Source organism: Nomascus leucogenys, chromosome 4, assembly GCF_006542625.1.
Source record: "Nomascus leucogenys isolate Asia chromosome 4, Asia_NLE_v1, whole genome shotgun sequence".
NCBI lineage: Eukaryota > Metazoa > Chordata > Mammalia > Primates > Hylobatidae > Nomascus > Nomascus leucogenys.
In genome coordinates this window covers 95055732-95070238 of record NC_044384.1, presented here as the reverse complement: position 1 = coordinate 95070238, position 14507 = coordinate 95055732, and the positions used below count along the sequence as shown (strand labels likewise).

Genomic DNA, 14507 nt, shown 5'->3' with positions numbered 1-14507 from the left:
AAGTAGGCTCTCCCAACTAGTAACTCTTCCTCCATGCTGGTGAACATGGTACTGCCTTTCACAGGACACAGGCAGACTTCCACGCAGAGTTCCCTTTGCTCTCTGCTTGCTGGTGGAATCCTGAGCACTGAAGCAAACTGCAGGATCCTGGAGGTCACATTCCTCATTCCAGAGATTACTTTTAATGTCAGCACAGCTGGTCAGACAGCTATAATAAAAACCCAGCTTACCTGACAACCAGTCTGCTGCTCTTTCAACCTAAAGTGTCACCCCAAAGAGGATGTTGTGCTAAAGCAGCACCTTCTACACTGATTTTGATCCAAGCTCTGGAACTTTTGGGCAGATCTCAGACCAGCTTAGGCAGTTAATGAAAAGGTAACTTACCATCTGACATGCCTGCTGGTAATTTTTTTTTTTTTTTTTTTGAGACGGAGTCTCGCTCTGTCACCCAGGCTGGAGTGCAGTGGCGCTCTCGGCTCACTGCAAGCTCTGCCTCCTGGGTTCACACCATTCTCCTGCCTCAGCCTCCTGAGTAGCTGGGACTACAGGAACCCACCACCACGCCTGGCTAATTTTTTGTATTTTTAGTAGAGACGGGGTTTCACTGTGTCAATCAAGATGGTCCCGATCTCCTGACCTGGTGATCTGCCCGCCTCAGCCTCCCTGCTGGTAATTTTTGATGTCTTCTTACATTAAGAAGCTTTAAGTTCATTTTATATAAGACAGTTTAATTCATATAATAAATCAGTTTGACTCCAGAAATATTTAAAGTTTACATTTTTATTCACAGTCTTTTACTGTAGTATTCTTGCTGGAATATTTCCAATGGATATTGATTAAAAGAATTAAAGTTTCAATCTGGTTTTCTATCAGATTCGTAAAACAAAGAATGCTCTTTTATTCTATATAAATGACAGAAATGACTTATTCTATGCCAGATAAATTAAAAGCACAATTCATTAGGAAATGCATCTCCTATCCCCTTAATCTAAATGTAATGGCTGGGTGCGATGGCTCACGCCTGTAATCCCAGTACTTTGGGAGGCCAAGGCGGGTGCATTACCTAAGGTCAGGAGTTTGAGACCAGCCTGGCCAATATGGTGAAACCCCGTCTCTACTAAAAATATAAAAATTTAGCTGGGAGTGGTGGCAGGTGCCTGCAATCCCACCTACTTGGGAAGATGAGGCAGGAGAACTGCTTGAACCCAGAAGGTGGAGGTTGCAGTGAGCCAAGATAGTGCCATTACATTCCACCCTGGGCGACGAGCAAAACTCCATCTGAATAAATAAATAAATTTTTAAAAATGTCAAATAGGTGTGTGTTACAAACCCTTTTTAAAAAAGGAGCGGGGGGTGGGGGGTGCGGGGATGGAGGAAGTTGGAGTTATGCTAAGCACACCGGGTACTGTGCCCAACCTATTCTCTCATCTAACCCCAAACCAATATGCAGCTAGCTATGCCCCCAAAGAGTACTGTGCTTGGGAACTTGTTGCTGGCTGGTGGGGAAAAGTTGAGAAACTCTACATTGTCATGTAGGGCAAAAATGCAACCAAGGAATTCCTAGAAGTCTCATTTCATTTTCCCAAGAAACCATTAACAATCAGTAAGGAAAGCCCAACACAGTACTCTGACTCATGTCATTTCTATGTTCTTCGGGTCTTGACCAGGTAACGTCACACAAAACATGCTGACCTCAGAGATCCCCAAACTTACAAAAGGCTTAGGACATGTTAGTAGCTACAAAGCCCATGGTCCCTCTGCTTCCTCTAATGAAATTCCAGTCATGCTAAGTAAACTCCATAAATGAGAGCAGGCATTTATTTCAAAATCCTAGGCATTCCCTTGAGGAATTAAAATCCCATAATTTATTATTAATTTTACTAATATTATACCACTAATATAATTGCTCCAATGTGTTACCATTTACCTACCTACTGGTAACAAACTTACATATCTATGTCTAAACATACAGACACACAGAAAGGTGTGTCTGTGTATGGTTTTTTTTGTTGTTTTTTTTTTTTTTTTGAGATGGAGTCTTGCTCTGTCGCCCAGGCTAGAGTGCAGTGGCGTGATCTTGGCTCACTGCAAGCTCCGCCTCCCGGGTTCACCCCATTATCCTGCCTCAGCCTCCTGTACTGTATGTACACAGTACAGACGGGGTTTCACCATGTTAGCTAGGATGGTCTCAATCTCCTGAACTCGTGATCCACCCGTCTTGGCCTCCCAAAGTGCTGAGATTACAGGCGTGAGCCACCACGCCTGGCCGTCTGTGTGTGTGTTTAAACCAAATATCTGAAATGTTAGTCTGCAGCTTCGGTAGAAAAAATATACCTCACAATGAGAAATCTTTCATGATTGATAAGTTGTTCAAGATTATCAGGTTTCTTGATCAATAAAGGCTAAAGGGAATTTTACATGGCTAGGGTATCAAGAAACACCAAAAGTGTATCATTAGGCCAACCCTGGGCAGTTTGTTTTTCTATGTGATTGATCAAACCCCATGAGATAAACCCTGGCAACTTGACTTTTCCTCTTTGTTTTTCCTTCCTCATTAAAAATCCAAGAAACAGCCAGGCGCAGTGGCTCACACCTGTAATCCCAGCACTTTGGGAGGCTGAGGCGGGCAGATCACAAGGTCAAGAGTTCCAGACCAGCCTGATCAACACGGTGAAACCCCACCTCTACTAAAAATACAAAAAAAAATTAGCCAGGCATGGTGTGGCACACCTGTAATCCCAGCTACTTGGAAGGCTGAAGCAGGAGAATCGCTTGAACTCGGGAGGCAAGGTTGCAGTGAGCCGAGATCACGCCACTGCACTCCAGCCTGGGCGACAGAGGGAGATTCCGTCTCAAAAAAACCCCAAAGATCCAAGAAATACTTAAAACCTTCAAATCAAGTTTAAAAGGTATGTGCATAAAAGACACTATAAAACAAGATTCTAAATTCTAACATAGATCACAAGTTCTGAATTTACTTGGACTTACCACTCTTTTATTCCACCCTGAGTTAAATTATGAAAATACACAATCAACATTTATTTTTATTATTTATTTTTAGAGACAGAGTCTCACTCTGTCACCTAGGCTGGCACAATCATAGCAAACTGTAATCTCGAATGCCTGGGCTCAAGTGATCCTCCCACTTGAGCTTCCCAAGCAGCTGGGACTATAGTAGAGTGCCACCACGCCTAATTTTTGTTATTAAGAGACAATGTCTTGTTATGTTGCCCAGGCTGGTCATGAACTCCTGGCCTCAAGCAATCCTCCTGCCTCAGCCTCCCAAGTTTTGGGATTACAGGTATTAGCCACCATGCCTGGCCTAACATTTAAACACACAACATTTAAACACAAAAAACTTCCATTTTATAGAGGTCACACCAACAAGATAAGTTTGTACAGCATTATTATTACCTTCTGGTTTAGTTACCTTTATTTCTTTACAGAGCACACTCTCTTCTTCTTCATGAATATAAAATTTCACAGTATTTTTCTGGACATCTTTCATGATTTTAACCAAACTATTAAATACTTCAGGTTCTAACTGGCTTATAAAATTTGAAAGAGCTGGTTGAGCAGAAATGTTTACATCACTGGGGGATTTTGTTGTTTCTTCTACTGTTTCCCGGGCCATATCACCAGGTACAATATGATCTGAAGTCACCATTAACTCTGTGGCATGTTGAGGCTGGTTCATTTCTACTTCAGTTAAAGTCGAAGTGGAATGCTGCTCATTAGAGTTGGTATCTTTCAAAGGATCACTACACAGTGGCTCAGGGAGATGTTTATTGTTGAAGTCACTTGAGGAAACTGGTATGACATGCCTTTCCAGAGGATTCGATGCTATCTTAGCACCAGAATCATTAGGACTGACTGGTGGCAAATTCCCACCCTTGGCTGATGCTTTAATAATAATAGTATTTAGCTTCTCATGCAAACCATCTACAAACTCCTGCACACCAGCTTTGGAAGTCTTAGAATATATGAACTCGGAAAGCCGTTTCATCTTCTCTTGTGTTGAAAAGATAGGTGTGGAAACTCTACTGACATATGAAACATTCTTTTGCTTCAAAATCTCTTCTATCTTCCTAGAAAAGAGATTGTACTCTCCTAACACTGTCCTCTCTGTGGTTTCGCTCACTGCAGGCGGCTCTGCCTCTGCTGCTGGCACACACTGCTCCTCCACCTGACCTGTCAACACGTCATCCTCAGTGGTGCCCTTTAGTGTGTCTGTAAATGGAGAGGATGGAAACTGGTAATCAGAACTTCTCTGTCTATTTATTACCCGGGGGTCGTTAGGAAAGGCCTCCTGTGGTGGCACACACACCAGTTGTTCTTCTGGTGATTTCATACCTATACAGGAAGAGTTCATTATTATAAGAGCAATCCAAAAAGATACGAAAACATAAACCCTTAAATTGGGGGAAAAAAGGGTTAACACACATTTAGAACTAATTTTATATTAGAAGGTAAAATAAGATCCTAAAATTCTGGTATGAATTCTATTCCCTGTGTGCCCTACTTACGGGGTGGTCCTTAGAGTTGTAGCTAATGTTAACAACTCTGCTATTTTGAAGTGCTCAAGCAAGCACCAATTTGGCATCAATACAAATTAAGTCATTTGCTTGTTTCTGCCTCCCTACCATTCTGTAGATCTAAGTTTAATACACATGTTTTAATCAAGATGGTCAGTTGCATCAGCTTGCTCAATCCCTGTATTTATTATTTGCCAAGTAATATCTACTATGGTAATGGCCCCTTAGTGGGTGTAAGGCAATTGTAAGAATACCAAACAGAAATGCTGTGGGAATAACTGCCAAGTTAAAAGTTGCATCTAGGATCTAGGATAATTAATTTTATCTGCTTTCAGACTTGTTCTCACTTATGAGGTTGCTAAGTAGATTTCCTGTAATGTCAGGGACTTCATTTTATCAGGAAATAAAAGGAACAATAATAAGACAAGAGAAGAACATATTTCACAGCTGCACACTTTTGACAGTCCTTTCATAAATATTTTCCTTTTGTTTGGAAATAATTCTAAGAGAAAAGAAGATAGCTATACCTCATTTGAGATACAGAGGTTAGCTGATACTAATGGGATTAAAACCTTTCACTCCTGACAAATAGCTCAATCCAAAAGATCATACTTTCTCCAAAAAAAATCCTAAATTCAAACAAAGTATGTTTTTGAAACTACATTTGAAAAAGGGAACTCTAATTCAATTTTTAAGCAACAGGGGGAAAAATATATTTAACTTCAATTTTAGTGTTATATTTTAGGAAAAGACAAAAACTCATGATCTTTGCTTAGAAGACGTATACACAATTTTACCCGCTAAAAAATTACTGTTTTTCCTTAAGCCTTGGCCAACACTCCCTAACAAATTGCTGCTGTAGTATAGGAAATGGTGCCTCTAAATCAGAAAGTCCAGGTACAGGTAGTTTTCAAACCTACAGTAAAGATTTTGCTCACACTCACCACACTTTTCTAAAGGTTTAAATAGCCTCACTAGGAGTCAAGCTTACAACATTCTCTACCAATCCTGGTGGTTATCATGAACCAGTATACTCATTAACTATTGCAAAGGCAATTTGTCAGCACAGTGAAAAGACCTAAGGCGGGTCTGTAGGCGGAGGTGAGAGGGGAGCAAAATATCCAACGTGCCACGATAAGAATTAGAACTGTATGAAATTGATAAACCAGAAAATCCAAGTTTCATAAGATAATTAGGAGTACTAAATATCCTGAATATCTTAAATCTCCAACATTAAAATGTGCTTTAGTACACGTAAAGTGTCTGGAAGGATACACAAGAAATTGGTAACCATGGCTAATATACGGGGAAGAATCTAAGTGTCCCAGGCTGGGATAGTATTACTTTCTCAAGTATTTTTGGACTTCTTGAATAATGTATCCTGTCAAATATATCTGATATATTCAAAGAAAAAAATTTGAATTGCATCTCATAAAACATATGGGTTGGGGAGAACTACCTTAATTTAAAAAATTCTGAATTATTTATTAGACATGGGGCCTCACTATGTTTCCCAGACTGGCCCTGAATTTCCGGCCTCAATTCCTCCTGCCTCAGTCTTCCAAGTAGATGGGACTACAGGTGCATACCACCACACCCAGCTATTTATTACTTTAAATGAAACAGTGGCTCCCAAAATGTATAGCTAAACAACAAACCAGTAAGTTTACTCCTGAAGGGTTATAAATAAAGGGAATATTTTTAACTTGAAATATAACTTAAATCCACATGCAGAATTTTCCATAATTAAAAACCTCTAAACCAAATAGATCCCTTTATAAAATGTAAATAATCACAACCTAATTTTATTTTGCACAAATTTCCTTGTATGATTTTATTAAGAACTTAACTGCTCAGGCACAGTGGCTCATGCCTGTAATCCCAGCACTGTGGGAGGACAAGGCGGGCAGATCACCTAAGGTCAGGAGTTCGAGACCAGCCTGGCCAAAATGGTGAAACCTTGTCTCTACTAAAAAAATAATACAAAAATTAGCCAGGCGTGGTGGTGAGCACCTGTAATCTCAGCTACTCAGGAAGCAGAGGCTGCAGTGAGCCAAGATTGCACCACTGCACTCCAGCCTGCCTGGGCAACAGAGCAAGATTCTGTTGCAAAAAAAAAAAATAGAAAAAAAAAAACAAATTATTTTGAAAATATCTTCATCTGTAAGTGATTGAAAACACACATACATGTCAATCCATAATAATGCTTTTTTTGTTGTTTTTTTGAGACAGAGTCTCGCTCTGCCACCAGGCTGGAGTGCAGTGGTGCGATCTCGGCTCACTGCAACCTCCACCTCCCAGGTTCGAGCAATTCTCCTGCCTCAGCCTCCTGAGTAGCTGCGACTACAGGCGTGAGCCACCATGCTCAGCTAGTTTTTTTTTTAGTAGAGACAGGGTTTTACCATGTTGTCCAGGATGGTCTCAATGTCTTGACCTCCTGATCCACACACCTTGGCCTCCCAAAGTGCTGGGATTACAAACATGAGCCATTGTGCTTTTTAAAAAACACTCGCTCACGCTTGTAATCCCAGCACTTTGGGAGGCCGAGGCGGGCAGATCACGAGGTCAGGAGATCGATACCACGGTGAAACCCCGTCCCTACTAAAAATACAAAAAAAAAAATTAGCCAGGCGTGGTGGCGGGCACCTGTAGTCCCAGCTACTCGGAGAGGCTGAGGCAGGAGAATGGCGTGAACCCGGGAGGCGGAGCTTGCAGTGAGCCGAGATCGCACCACTGCACTCCAGCCTGGGCGACAGAGCGAGACTCCGTCTCAAAAAAAAAAAAAAAAAAAAAAAAAAAAAACAACACTCACTGCCATTAAATAATTGCAGTATTTTAACTTTTAAGTGAAAGGGGAGTAGTCAGTTCTCTAAAGGCACCATCATTCAGATGTCTACACTTTAGCTTACAAAATATAAAGATGGTATTCCCAAATAAGAGGAATGCAGGTGCTGATGGAACATTCTGAAGCATAAGAAAGATAACTACTAGCCAGGCACAGTGGCTCACACCTGTAATCCCAACATTTTGGGAGGCCAAGGTGGGCAGATCATGAGGTCAAGAGATCGAGACCATCCTGGCCAACATGGTGAAACCCTGAAATCAGAAAAGAATTACTGATAGATGCAAAACATGGACTCCCTGACATAATATTGCATGAAAGTACCAAACACGAGAGACGACATGAGTAGGCTCTATTTATCCTAAGTTCAACAACAGGCAAAACTAATCGGATTAGCGCTTACTTGGGAACAAGGAGAGTACTAACTAGGAGAATGTGGAAGAAAATCTTCTAGGATGCTAGAAACATTCTACACCTTGATTTGGGTGGTGGTCATGTACATATGTAAAATTTCAAAATGCTGTACATTAAAGATCTGTGGCCAGGTGCAGTGGCTCACTTGAGGTCAGGAGTTCGAGACTAGCCTGGCCAACAAGGTGAAACCCTGTCTCTACTAAAAATACAAAAATCAGCCAGGTGTGGTGGCACATGCCTGTAATCCCAGCTACTTGGGAGGCTGAGGCAGGAGAATCGCTTAACCCAGGAGGCAGAGGTTGCAGTGAATCAAGATCATGCCATTGCACTCCAGCCTGGGCGACAGAGAGAGATTCTATATCAGAGGGGAAAAAAAAAAAAGATTTATGAACTTTCCTCTATGTTATATATCTGTTGTTCATGGTTTCTTTTTTTTTTTACCACATTTTCCTAGAAGGAGATGGTGAAGATTTTCTTGAAGGAAGCTAGTAAATTTAATTAGCGGGGGAGGGAAATTCCCAAAGGAAATAAATTACTACAAAGATGTAGTAAGAAAGTCATTTCACATTTCTTACAAATAAAAAAACAACACTTTAATTTCTGAAAGAGTCAGATACAACAAAACTGAAGGAAAATATAAAAAAGATCACCACCAAACTGTAAGCAAGAAAACAATGCCTATGACCACCTGCAGAGAAGCTGAATCCACCAAGCTCAGACAAAGATTATCTCCTACATACCCACTGCCAACTAGCTAATCAGTAATATCTGCAATTGTTTCTGAAATCCAAGTTTCTTAATCTCTTATTTAAACTACCTGCAGAAATTAGTTTTACAATCAGAACTAGGTTAAAAGACTATGAATAGTATACCTAAAATATAAATGGCTTCCCCCTTGGCTATTTTTTAAAAATTTAAAAAACAAGAAACCCAGGTTTGGGGGCTCAATCCTGTAATCCCAGCACTTTGGGAGGCTGAAGCAGGTGGATCACCTGAGGTCAGGAGTTTGAGACCAGCCTGGCAAACATGGTGAAATCCCGTCTCTACTAAAAATAAAAGAATTAGCTGGGCATGGTGGCATGCACCTGTAATCCCAGCTACTTGGGAGGCTGAGGAAGGTGAATTGCTTGAACCTGGGAGGCAGAGGTTGCAGTGAGCCGAGCTCACACCACTGCACTCCAGCCTGGGTGACAGAGTAAGATTCCATCTCAAAAAAAACAAAAACAAAAAAAAAGAAGTTTCTCATAAAATATGCTGCACAAATGGCTTAGGAATATATTCTGGTCTTCCCAAATCATATTGTAAGATAGACTCTACTGTGGGTGAAGAAAACTTAATCTATATAAATATTCGGTAACTTATTTGAACACTCTTTATAGTAAGAATATTTGATACAACTCAATGATTTACATATAAATAAATATGGTACTGTCCAAATTTTCTGTAATTAAAAAAATTCAAGTAAATGCCCTATTGATGGAGTATCAGAAATGCAAGTAGCAATTCTGAAGGGCACATTGGGAAGAAAAGCAAAGCAAGCCTTCTCACCTGGTGTTTGTTTCTCACCATGTTTCCCCAGCTGGTCTTCTGGGCTTCTTGCATTCCCTCCTGAGGGAAAGCATCCATTAGACTCTCTTCAGACATTAGTGATACCTACTAAGCACCTTTCAGACAACCCCAAGTGGTAACGACGCAAGCATTCCTTCTTCTGCCTAAAATAATCTGAAGGGTCATACTGGTGATGATGGAATATCAAACACTTAAGACATTGTACCTTCAAATGACCCAACACCAAGTATGAAGGTGTCTAAACGAGAAACGGTTAGGATAACCTTCTTCTATCAACTACTTCTTTTGTTTCTCCTACTCAAGCTGATGTTTCCACCTCATAAAACAATACTAGGTTCCCTCTATCATCACCTACAGGCCTCCTGCCCTCCAGAAAGGTGTTAAGTAGAAGATGGTGCTAAAGCCCAATGGGAACTCATCAAGTTTTATAAATTCTTCTCAGAGTCCTCAGAAGTCTCAGCAGGTTCTAGTCTAGTTCACAGGCCAGTGTACTTTGTAACAAAAAGTTGTTTGCTGTTGTTATTTTTTTTAAAAGGTTAAAGATGTAGTACTGGAAAAGACGTATACCCTGAAAATATTTCCGAAAATGTTCAGCTAAGAAAAGTAAGAACTTGGAATACTAAGAGTATGTATTTATGTGTGTGTACGTATGTGTTTGCACAGTGAAATTAGAATGCTACCAAAAAAGAGATAGTATTTCAACATCTGCTAAACTTTTTGCCTCACAGTTCAATAACATTTACATTTGATCATTCAGGCCATTCTCTAAGATAATCCAATTTATTTAAGATAACCCAGTATTAAGAAATCAAATTTCTAATAGATGAACCTCAACATTATCACTTATTAGATGACAGCTTGTTACGGTGAAGTTTAAAGTTTGAGAAGACAGCATTTAATTGGTTGTCCAAAGAGCACCATTTTATCTCTGCAGCTACCTCACCTTATCAAAAACTCAGTTTCTGCCAACAGTCTTCATTCAGCAGTCTGCATGCTAAACTCCATACAGACAGTGTGTGTCTTAACCCTGTTTTTAAGGTGATTTTGCAGGTGCTTGCTGATGCTGACCAAGAAGAGCAACACTCAGTGATGAACACTGTATTACTCAAAATAAGACACTGAAGATGTCAGCGCCAAGTAAGATGAAGCAGCTACTGACCCACGAGTGAAATCCACAAAAGATGGAAACCTTCAGGAAATTGGTCTCTAAGTAAAATGAAGCAAACCCAAGTCCAAGTATACTTTTCTTACCTGTAATTGGAATCAGTTTCCAATGTATTTCAGTCTCTTCAACATTATTTGACTTAGACTGTTGCCTACGAAATCCATGTTCAATGGGAACACTGGGACACAAACTGCAGTCTTCAAAATTATTCACGCTAATTAAATTTGGATCCTAAAAATCAAAGTACACACTCAATAGCTTTCTTTTCAATTCATTTTAATGTCAAGAATAAACTTTTTTCACTGTAAATTCACGTGCTTCAATCTAAACATTGCAAATGCGTAAAATCAACATGGTAAAGTTATACTCTAGTCTCAAAATTAAAACATAACTTTTCCCTCAAAACGTAATTTTATGTTAATTTAGAACAGGGATTGGTAAACTTTTACGCTAAAGTGCCAAACAGTAAATATTTTAGGCTCTGCAGGCCAGACTCTCTAGTCTACCACAGGCAATACCTAAACAAATGGACACAGCTGTACTCCAATAAAACTTTAGTTATAAAAATGGGTAGTGTGCTAGGTTCAACCCACATCCCCGCCCCCTATCAACTTGATTTAAAATACAAAAGATATCAGGAGGCCAGGCGCGGTGGCTCACGCTTGTAATCCCAGCACTTTGGGAGGCCGAGGCGGGCGGATCACGAGGTCAGGAGATCAAGACCACTGTGAAACCCCGTCTCTACTAAAAATACAAAAAAAAATTAGCCGGGCGTGGTGGCGGGTGCCTGTAGTCCCAGCTACTCGGAGAGGCTGAGGCAGGAGAATGGCGTGAACCCGGGAGGCGGAGCTTGCAGTGAGCCGAGATTGCGCCACTGCACTCCAGCCTGGGCTGTCAACAGCAAGACTCCGTCTCAAAAAAAAAAAAAAAAAGATATCAGGAAATACTAATACAGGTTAGTTCCTCAGTGCCTACCTTACATAACCCAACAAATAAGCCTCCTGCCATCATCTTCCCCTTGAAATAAATATCTCAAAATGACATCGAGAAAGAATGGGGACATGCATACAACTTTAAATAAAGGCAGGGAAGAGACAATGGAGACAGTCAATGAAGAAATAAGCCCATAGGAATATGGTGCCATCCTAGAACTATTCCCCAGTGATGCAGCGACTACTTAAGGGAGATAAGGCTACTTCTCAGCTATAAACCAGCACTCTGAACATATATCATAAATATACTGGACACTCTAATAAGCAAAGGCTGACAGTCACTTCACAGGTAATCCTAAAGGCTGCTTATGTTCCATTCCTATTTGTGTAAGAAATACCAAGTACCTAACTTTGTTACACTGCTGTACTGAGACTGGTATCCTCATCTGTCTCACCTTTGGGTTCTCTGTTACTGCCAACAGAAAGTCAATGCTTTGATAATTCAACTTCATTATGAAACAATAAGGAATTAACTCCCAATAAGCCATTTCTGACAAATATTAATAGATTGTTCCACCTTAGCTTTATCACAACAAGTAAACTGTAGACAATATATTAAGCTTCTAAGAAGGAAGGAAAACTACTTCAGCATTTACCTCTTTGTAACAAGGAATAACTTAGGAAGTACCATCCTAGACAAGCACCTTTACTCAAAAGTGCATTTTATTTCTTTTTCAAAGAAAAAATCATTCCCTGAAGCATACTCACAGCACCTCTTTCACACACACACTCACAAACACAAAGGTAACCAACAGCTATACACTTACTTCTTTCAAATGTAGCTTATGGTCAGTGCCCACTTCGCTGGTAGAAATAGCAACAGAATACTTAGATGTTGCATCAACTTCTAGTAATAAGCTCTGAGTACCCTTAAACTGTTCATTTTCAATTTTTGCACAAGTAGGCTGCTCAAATTCTTTCTTATCTGGGGTAGAGTTCAACTCATACTCATGTTTTTGCCTCAGCTCTTCATAGGCATCATCAGTGCTCAATCCTAAGGCTTTGTTGACTGTGTCTGTCAGAGATGCATCAGAATGGCGCGCATTTGCTAGTGTTTCTGATAACCAATTAAACAGCCTATGGATATCAGCAATGCCGGAGTTACAGGTATCCTGCTGCTGCCGCCTCAAGTCAGCATCATGTCCAAGTGAGCCAATAGGCTGTGGAGACTCTGAGAAAAAGGAAGTCATTGGTTGAAGTTAAGTTTAAAAGCAAGCATAAAATTTTTAAAATCAAATATACCTAAAAAATTATCATAAAGCATTTATGGTCAGGAACTCAACCAATTTGCTTAGACTTTACAAATATTCGCATCACTTTACAAACAGAACTGTAAAATTTTGCACATAGTTCAAAATTGCTATTAAAGTTTAATTTCCATTGTAATTTAAGCATTCTATCAACAGGAAAATAAGCTCATGCATTAGGTTTTAAATATGTGTATTAGTAACTACCATCAAAATCTCAAAGTCAACCAGGTGCTTGACAAGAGATGAAACATTTGTACTTACTATTTTGCCAATTGTTAGGATTATATGTATATTACACTAGGCTACTAAAAAAATGACTTAATTTGATTTCTATCTTTTCCATACCTATTATATTTTGTCCTTAAGGCACTGGCTGACACACTTAAAATCTACACCTTATCTTGAATGACTAGATTACTTAAATTCATGATGAAGATAGGATATTATAGACATAAAATCACCCTGAAGAAATCTCCACAAAATTTGCATCAAGAACAAAAAGCATTATAAGAGGAAACACGTTAAGACATGGTTCCACGCATGCACTATATATCTGTATAATCTGTAACAACCAATAATATTATTTTAAAACTTGTAAAGGGAGCAAACATTCAGAAAGTCATGTGCTTTAATATTGGGGTAGGGTAGGGATTGGGTGAAGCCTGAGTTAGGATTTCTAATTTAAGAGTATAACGTACCACAAAAATAAACGTCAGAAACAAAGGACTGCATACTGTATGATTCTAATTATGTAAACTTTTTATAGAGCAGGCAAAACTAATCTATAAAGACAAAAAGCAGATCAGTAGTGGAATGCGGTGAACTACCTAACAAAGAACACAAAGCAACACATAAAAATGTTCTGGCCACGCACAGTGGCTCACGCCTATAATCCCAGCACTTTGGGAGGCTGAGGCGGGTGGATCACGAGGTCAGGAGATCGAGACCATCTTGGCTAACAAGGTGAAACCCCGTCTCTACTAAAAAAATACAAAAAATTAGCTGGGCATGGTGGCATGAACACTGTAGTCCCAGCTACTTGGGAGGCTTAGGCAGGAGAATCACTTGAACCCAGGAGGCAGAGGTTGCAGTGAGCCAAGATCGTGCCACTGCACTCCAGCCTGGGCGACAGAGCGAGACTCCATCACCAAAAAAAAAAAAAAAAAAAAAAAAAAACTATAGGCTCACACCTGTAATCCCAGCACTTTGGGAGGACACGGAGGGTGGATCACATGAAGTCAGGAGTTCGAGACTAGCTCGGCCAACATGGTGAAACCCTGTCTCTACTAAAAATACAAAAATTAGCTGGGTATGGGTGGCACACGCCTGTAATCCCAGCTACTCGGGAGGCTGAGATAGGAGAATCGCTTAACCCAGGAGGCAGAGGTTGCAGTGAGCCAAGATCGGGTCACTGCACTCCAGCCAGGAAGACAGAGTAAGACTCCATCTTAAAAAAAAAAAAAAAGTTCTATATATTGGAGCAGTGATTACACAGCTGTCAAAACTCATCAAACTGTGCGCTTAAATAAGCACACTGATATAAATTGTACCTCAAAACAGTTTATGTTAAAAGTTATAAGGAGTGGTGGGAATGGGTTAGGAGGTTACCTCACAAAATGACTGGGCTCACCACCAAATCAAGATCAGGGTGTTTTAAAAGTTAGAATATGGCCGGGCATGGTGGCTCACGCCTGTAATCCCGGCACTTTGGGGGGGCCGAGGTGGGCGGATCACGAGGTC

The 14507-nt window shown here is 40.2% G+C and overlaps 1 protein-coding gene across 8 annotated transcripts in view; it reads right to left on the bottom strand.

Moving 5' to 3' along the window:
• TASOR (transcription activation suppressor) overlaps window positions 1–14507 on the bottom strand; it is a 65899-nt gene that overhangs the window by 9429 nt on the left and 41963 nt on the right. For 3 of the 8 annotated variants that reach the window (XM_012499161.2, XM_003257209.4, XM_030811574.1), the window contains 4 exons: window positions 12285–12688; window positions 10612–10756; window positions 9340–9399; window positions 3431–4353 (listed from right to left, as the gene is read on the bottom strand). In XM_012499161.2, coding sequence (XP_012354615.1) covers window positions 3431–4353; window positions 9340–9399; window positions 10612–10756; window positions 12285–12688 — 1532 coding nt within the window. The remainder of the gene's footprint in view (window positions 1–3430; window positions 4354–9339; window positions 9400–10611; window positions 10757–12284; window positions 12689–14507) is intronic. The other 5 variants (XM_030811572.1, XM_030811571.1, XM_030811573.1 and 2 more) reach the window with 3 other exon arrangements.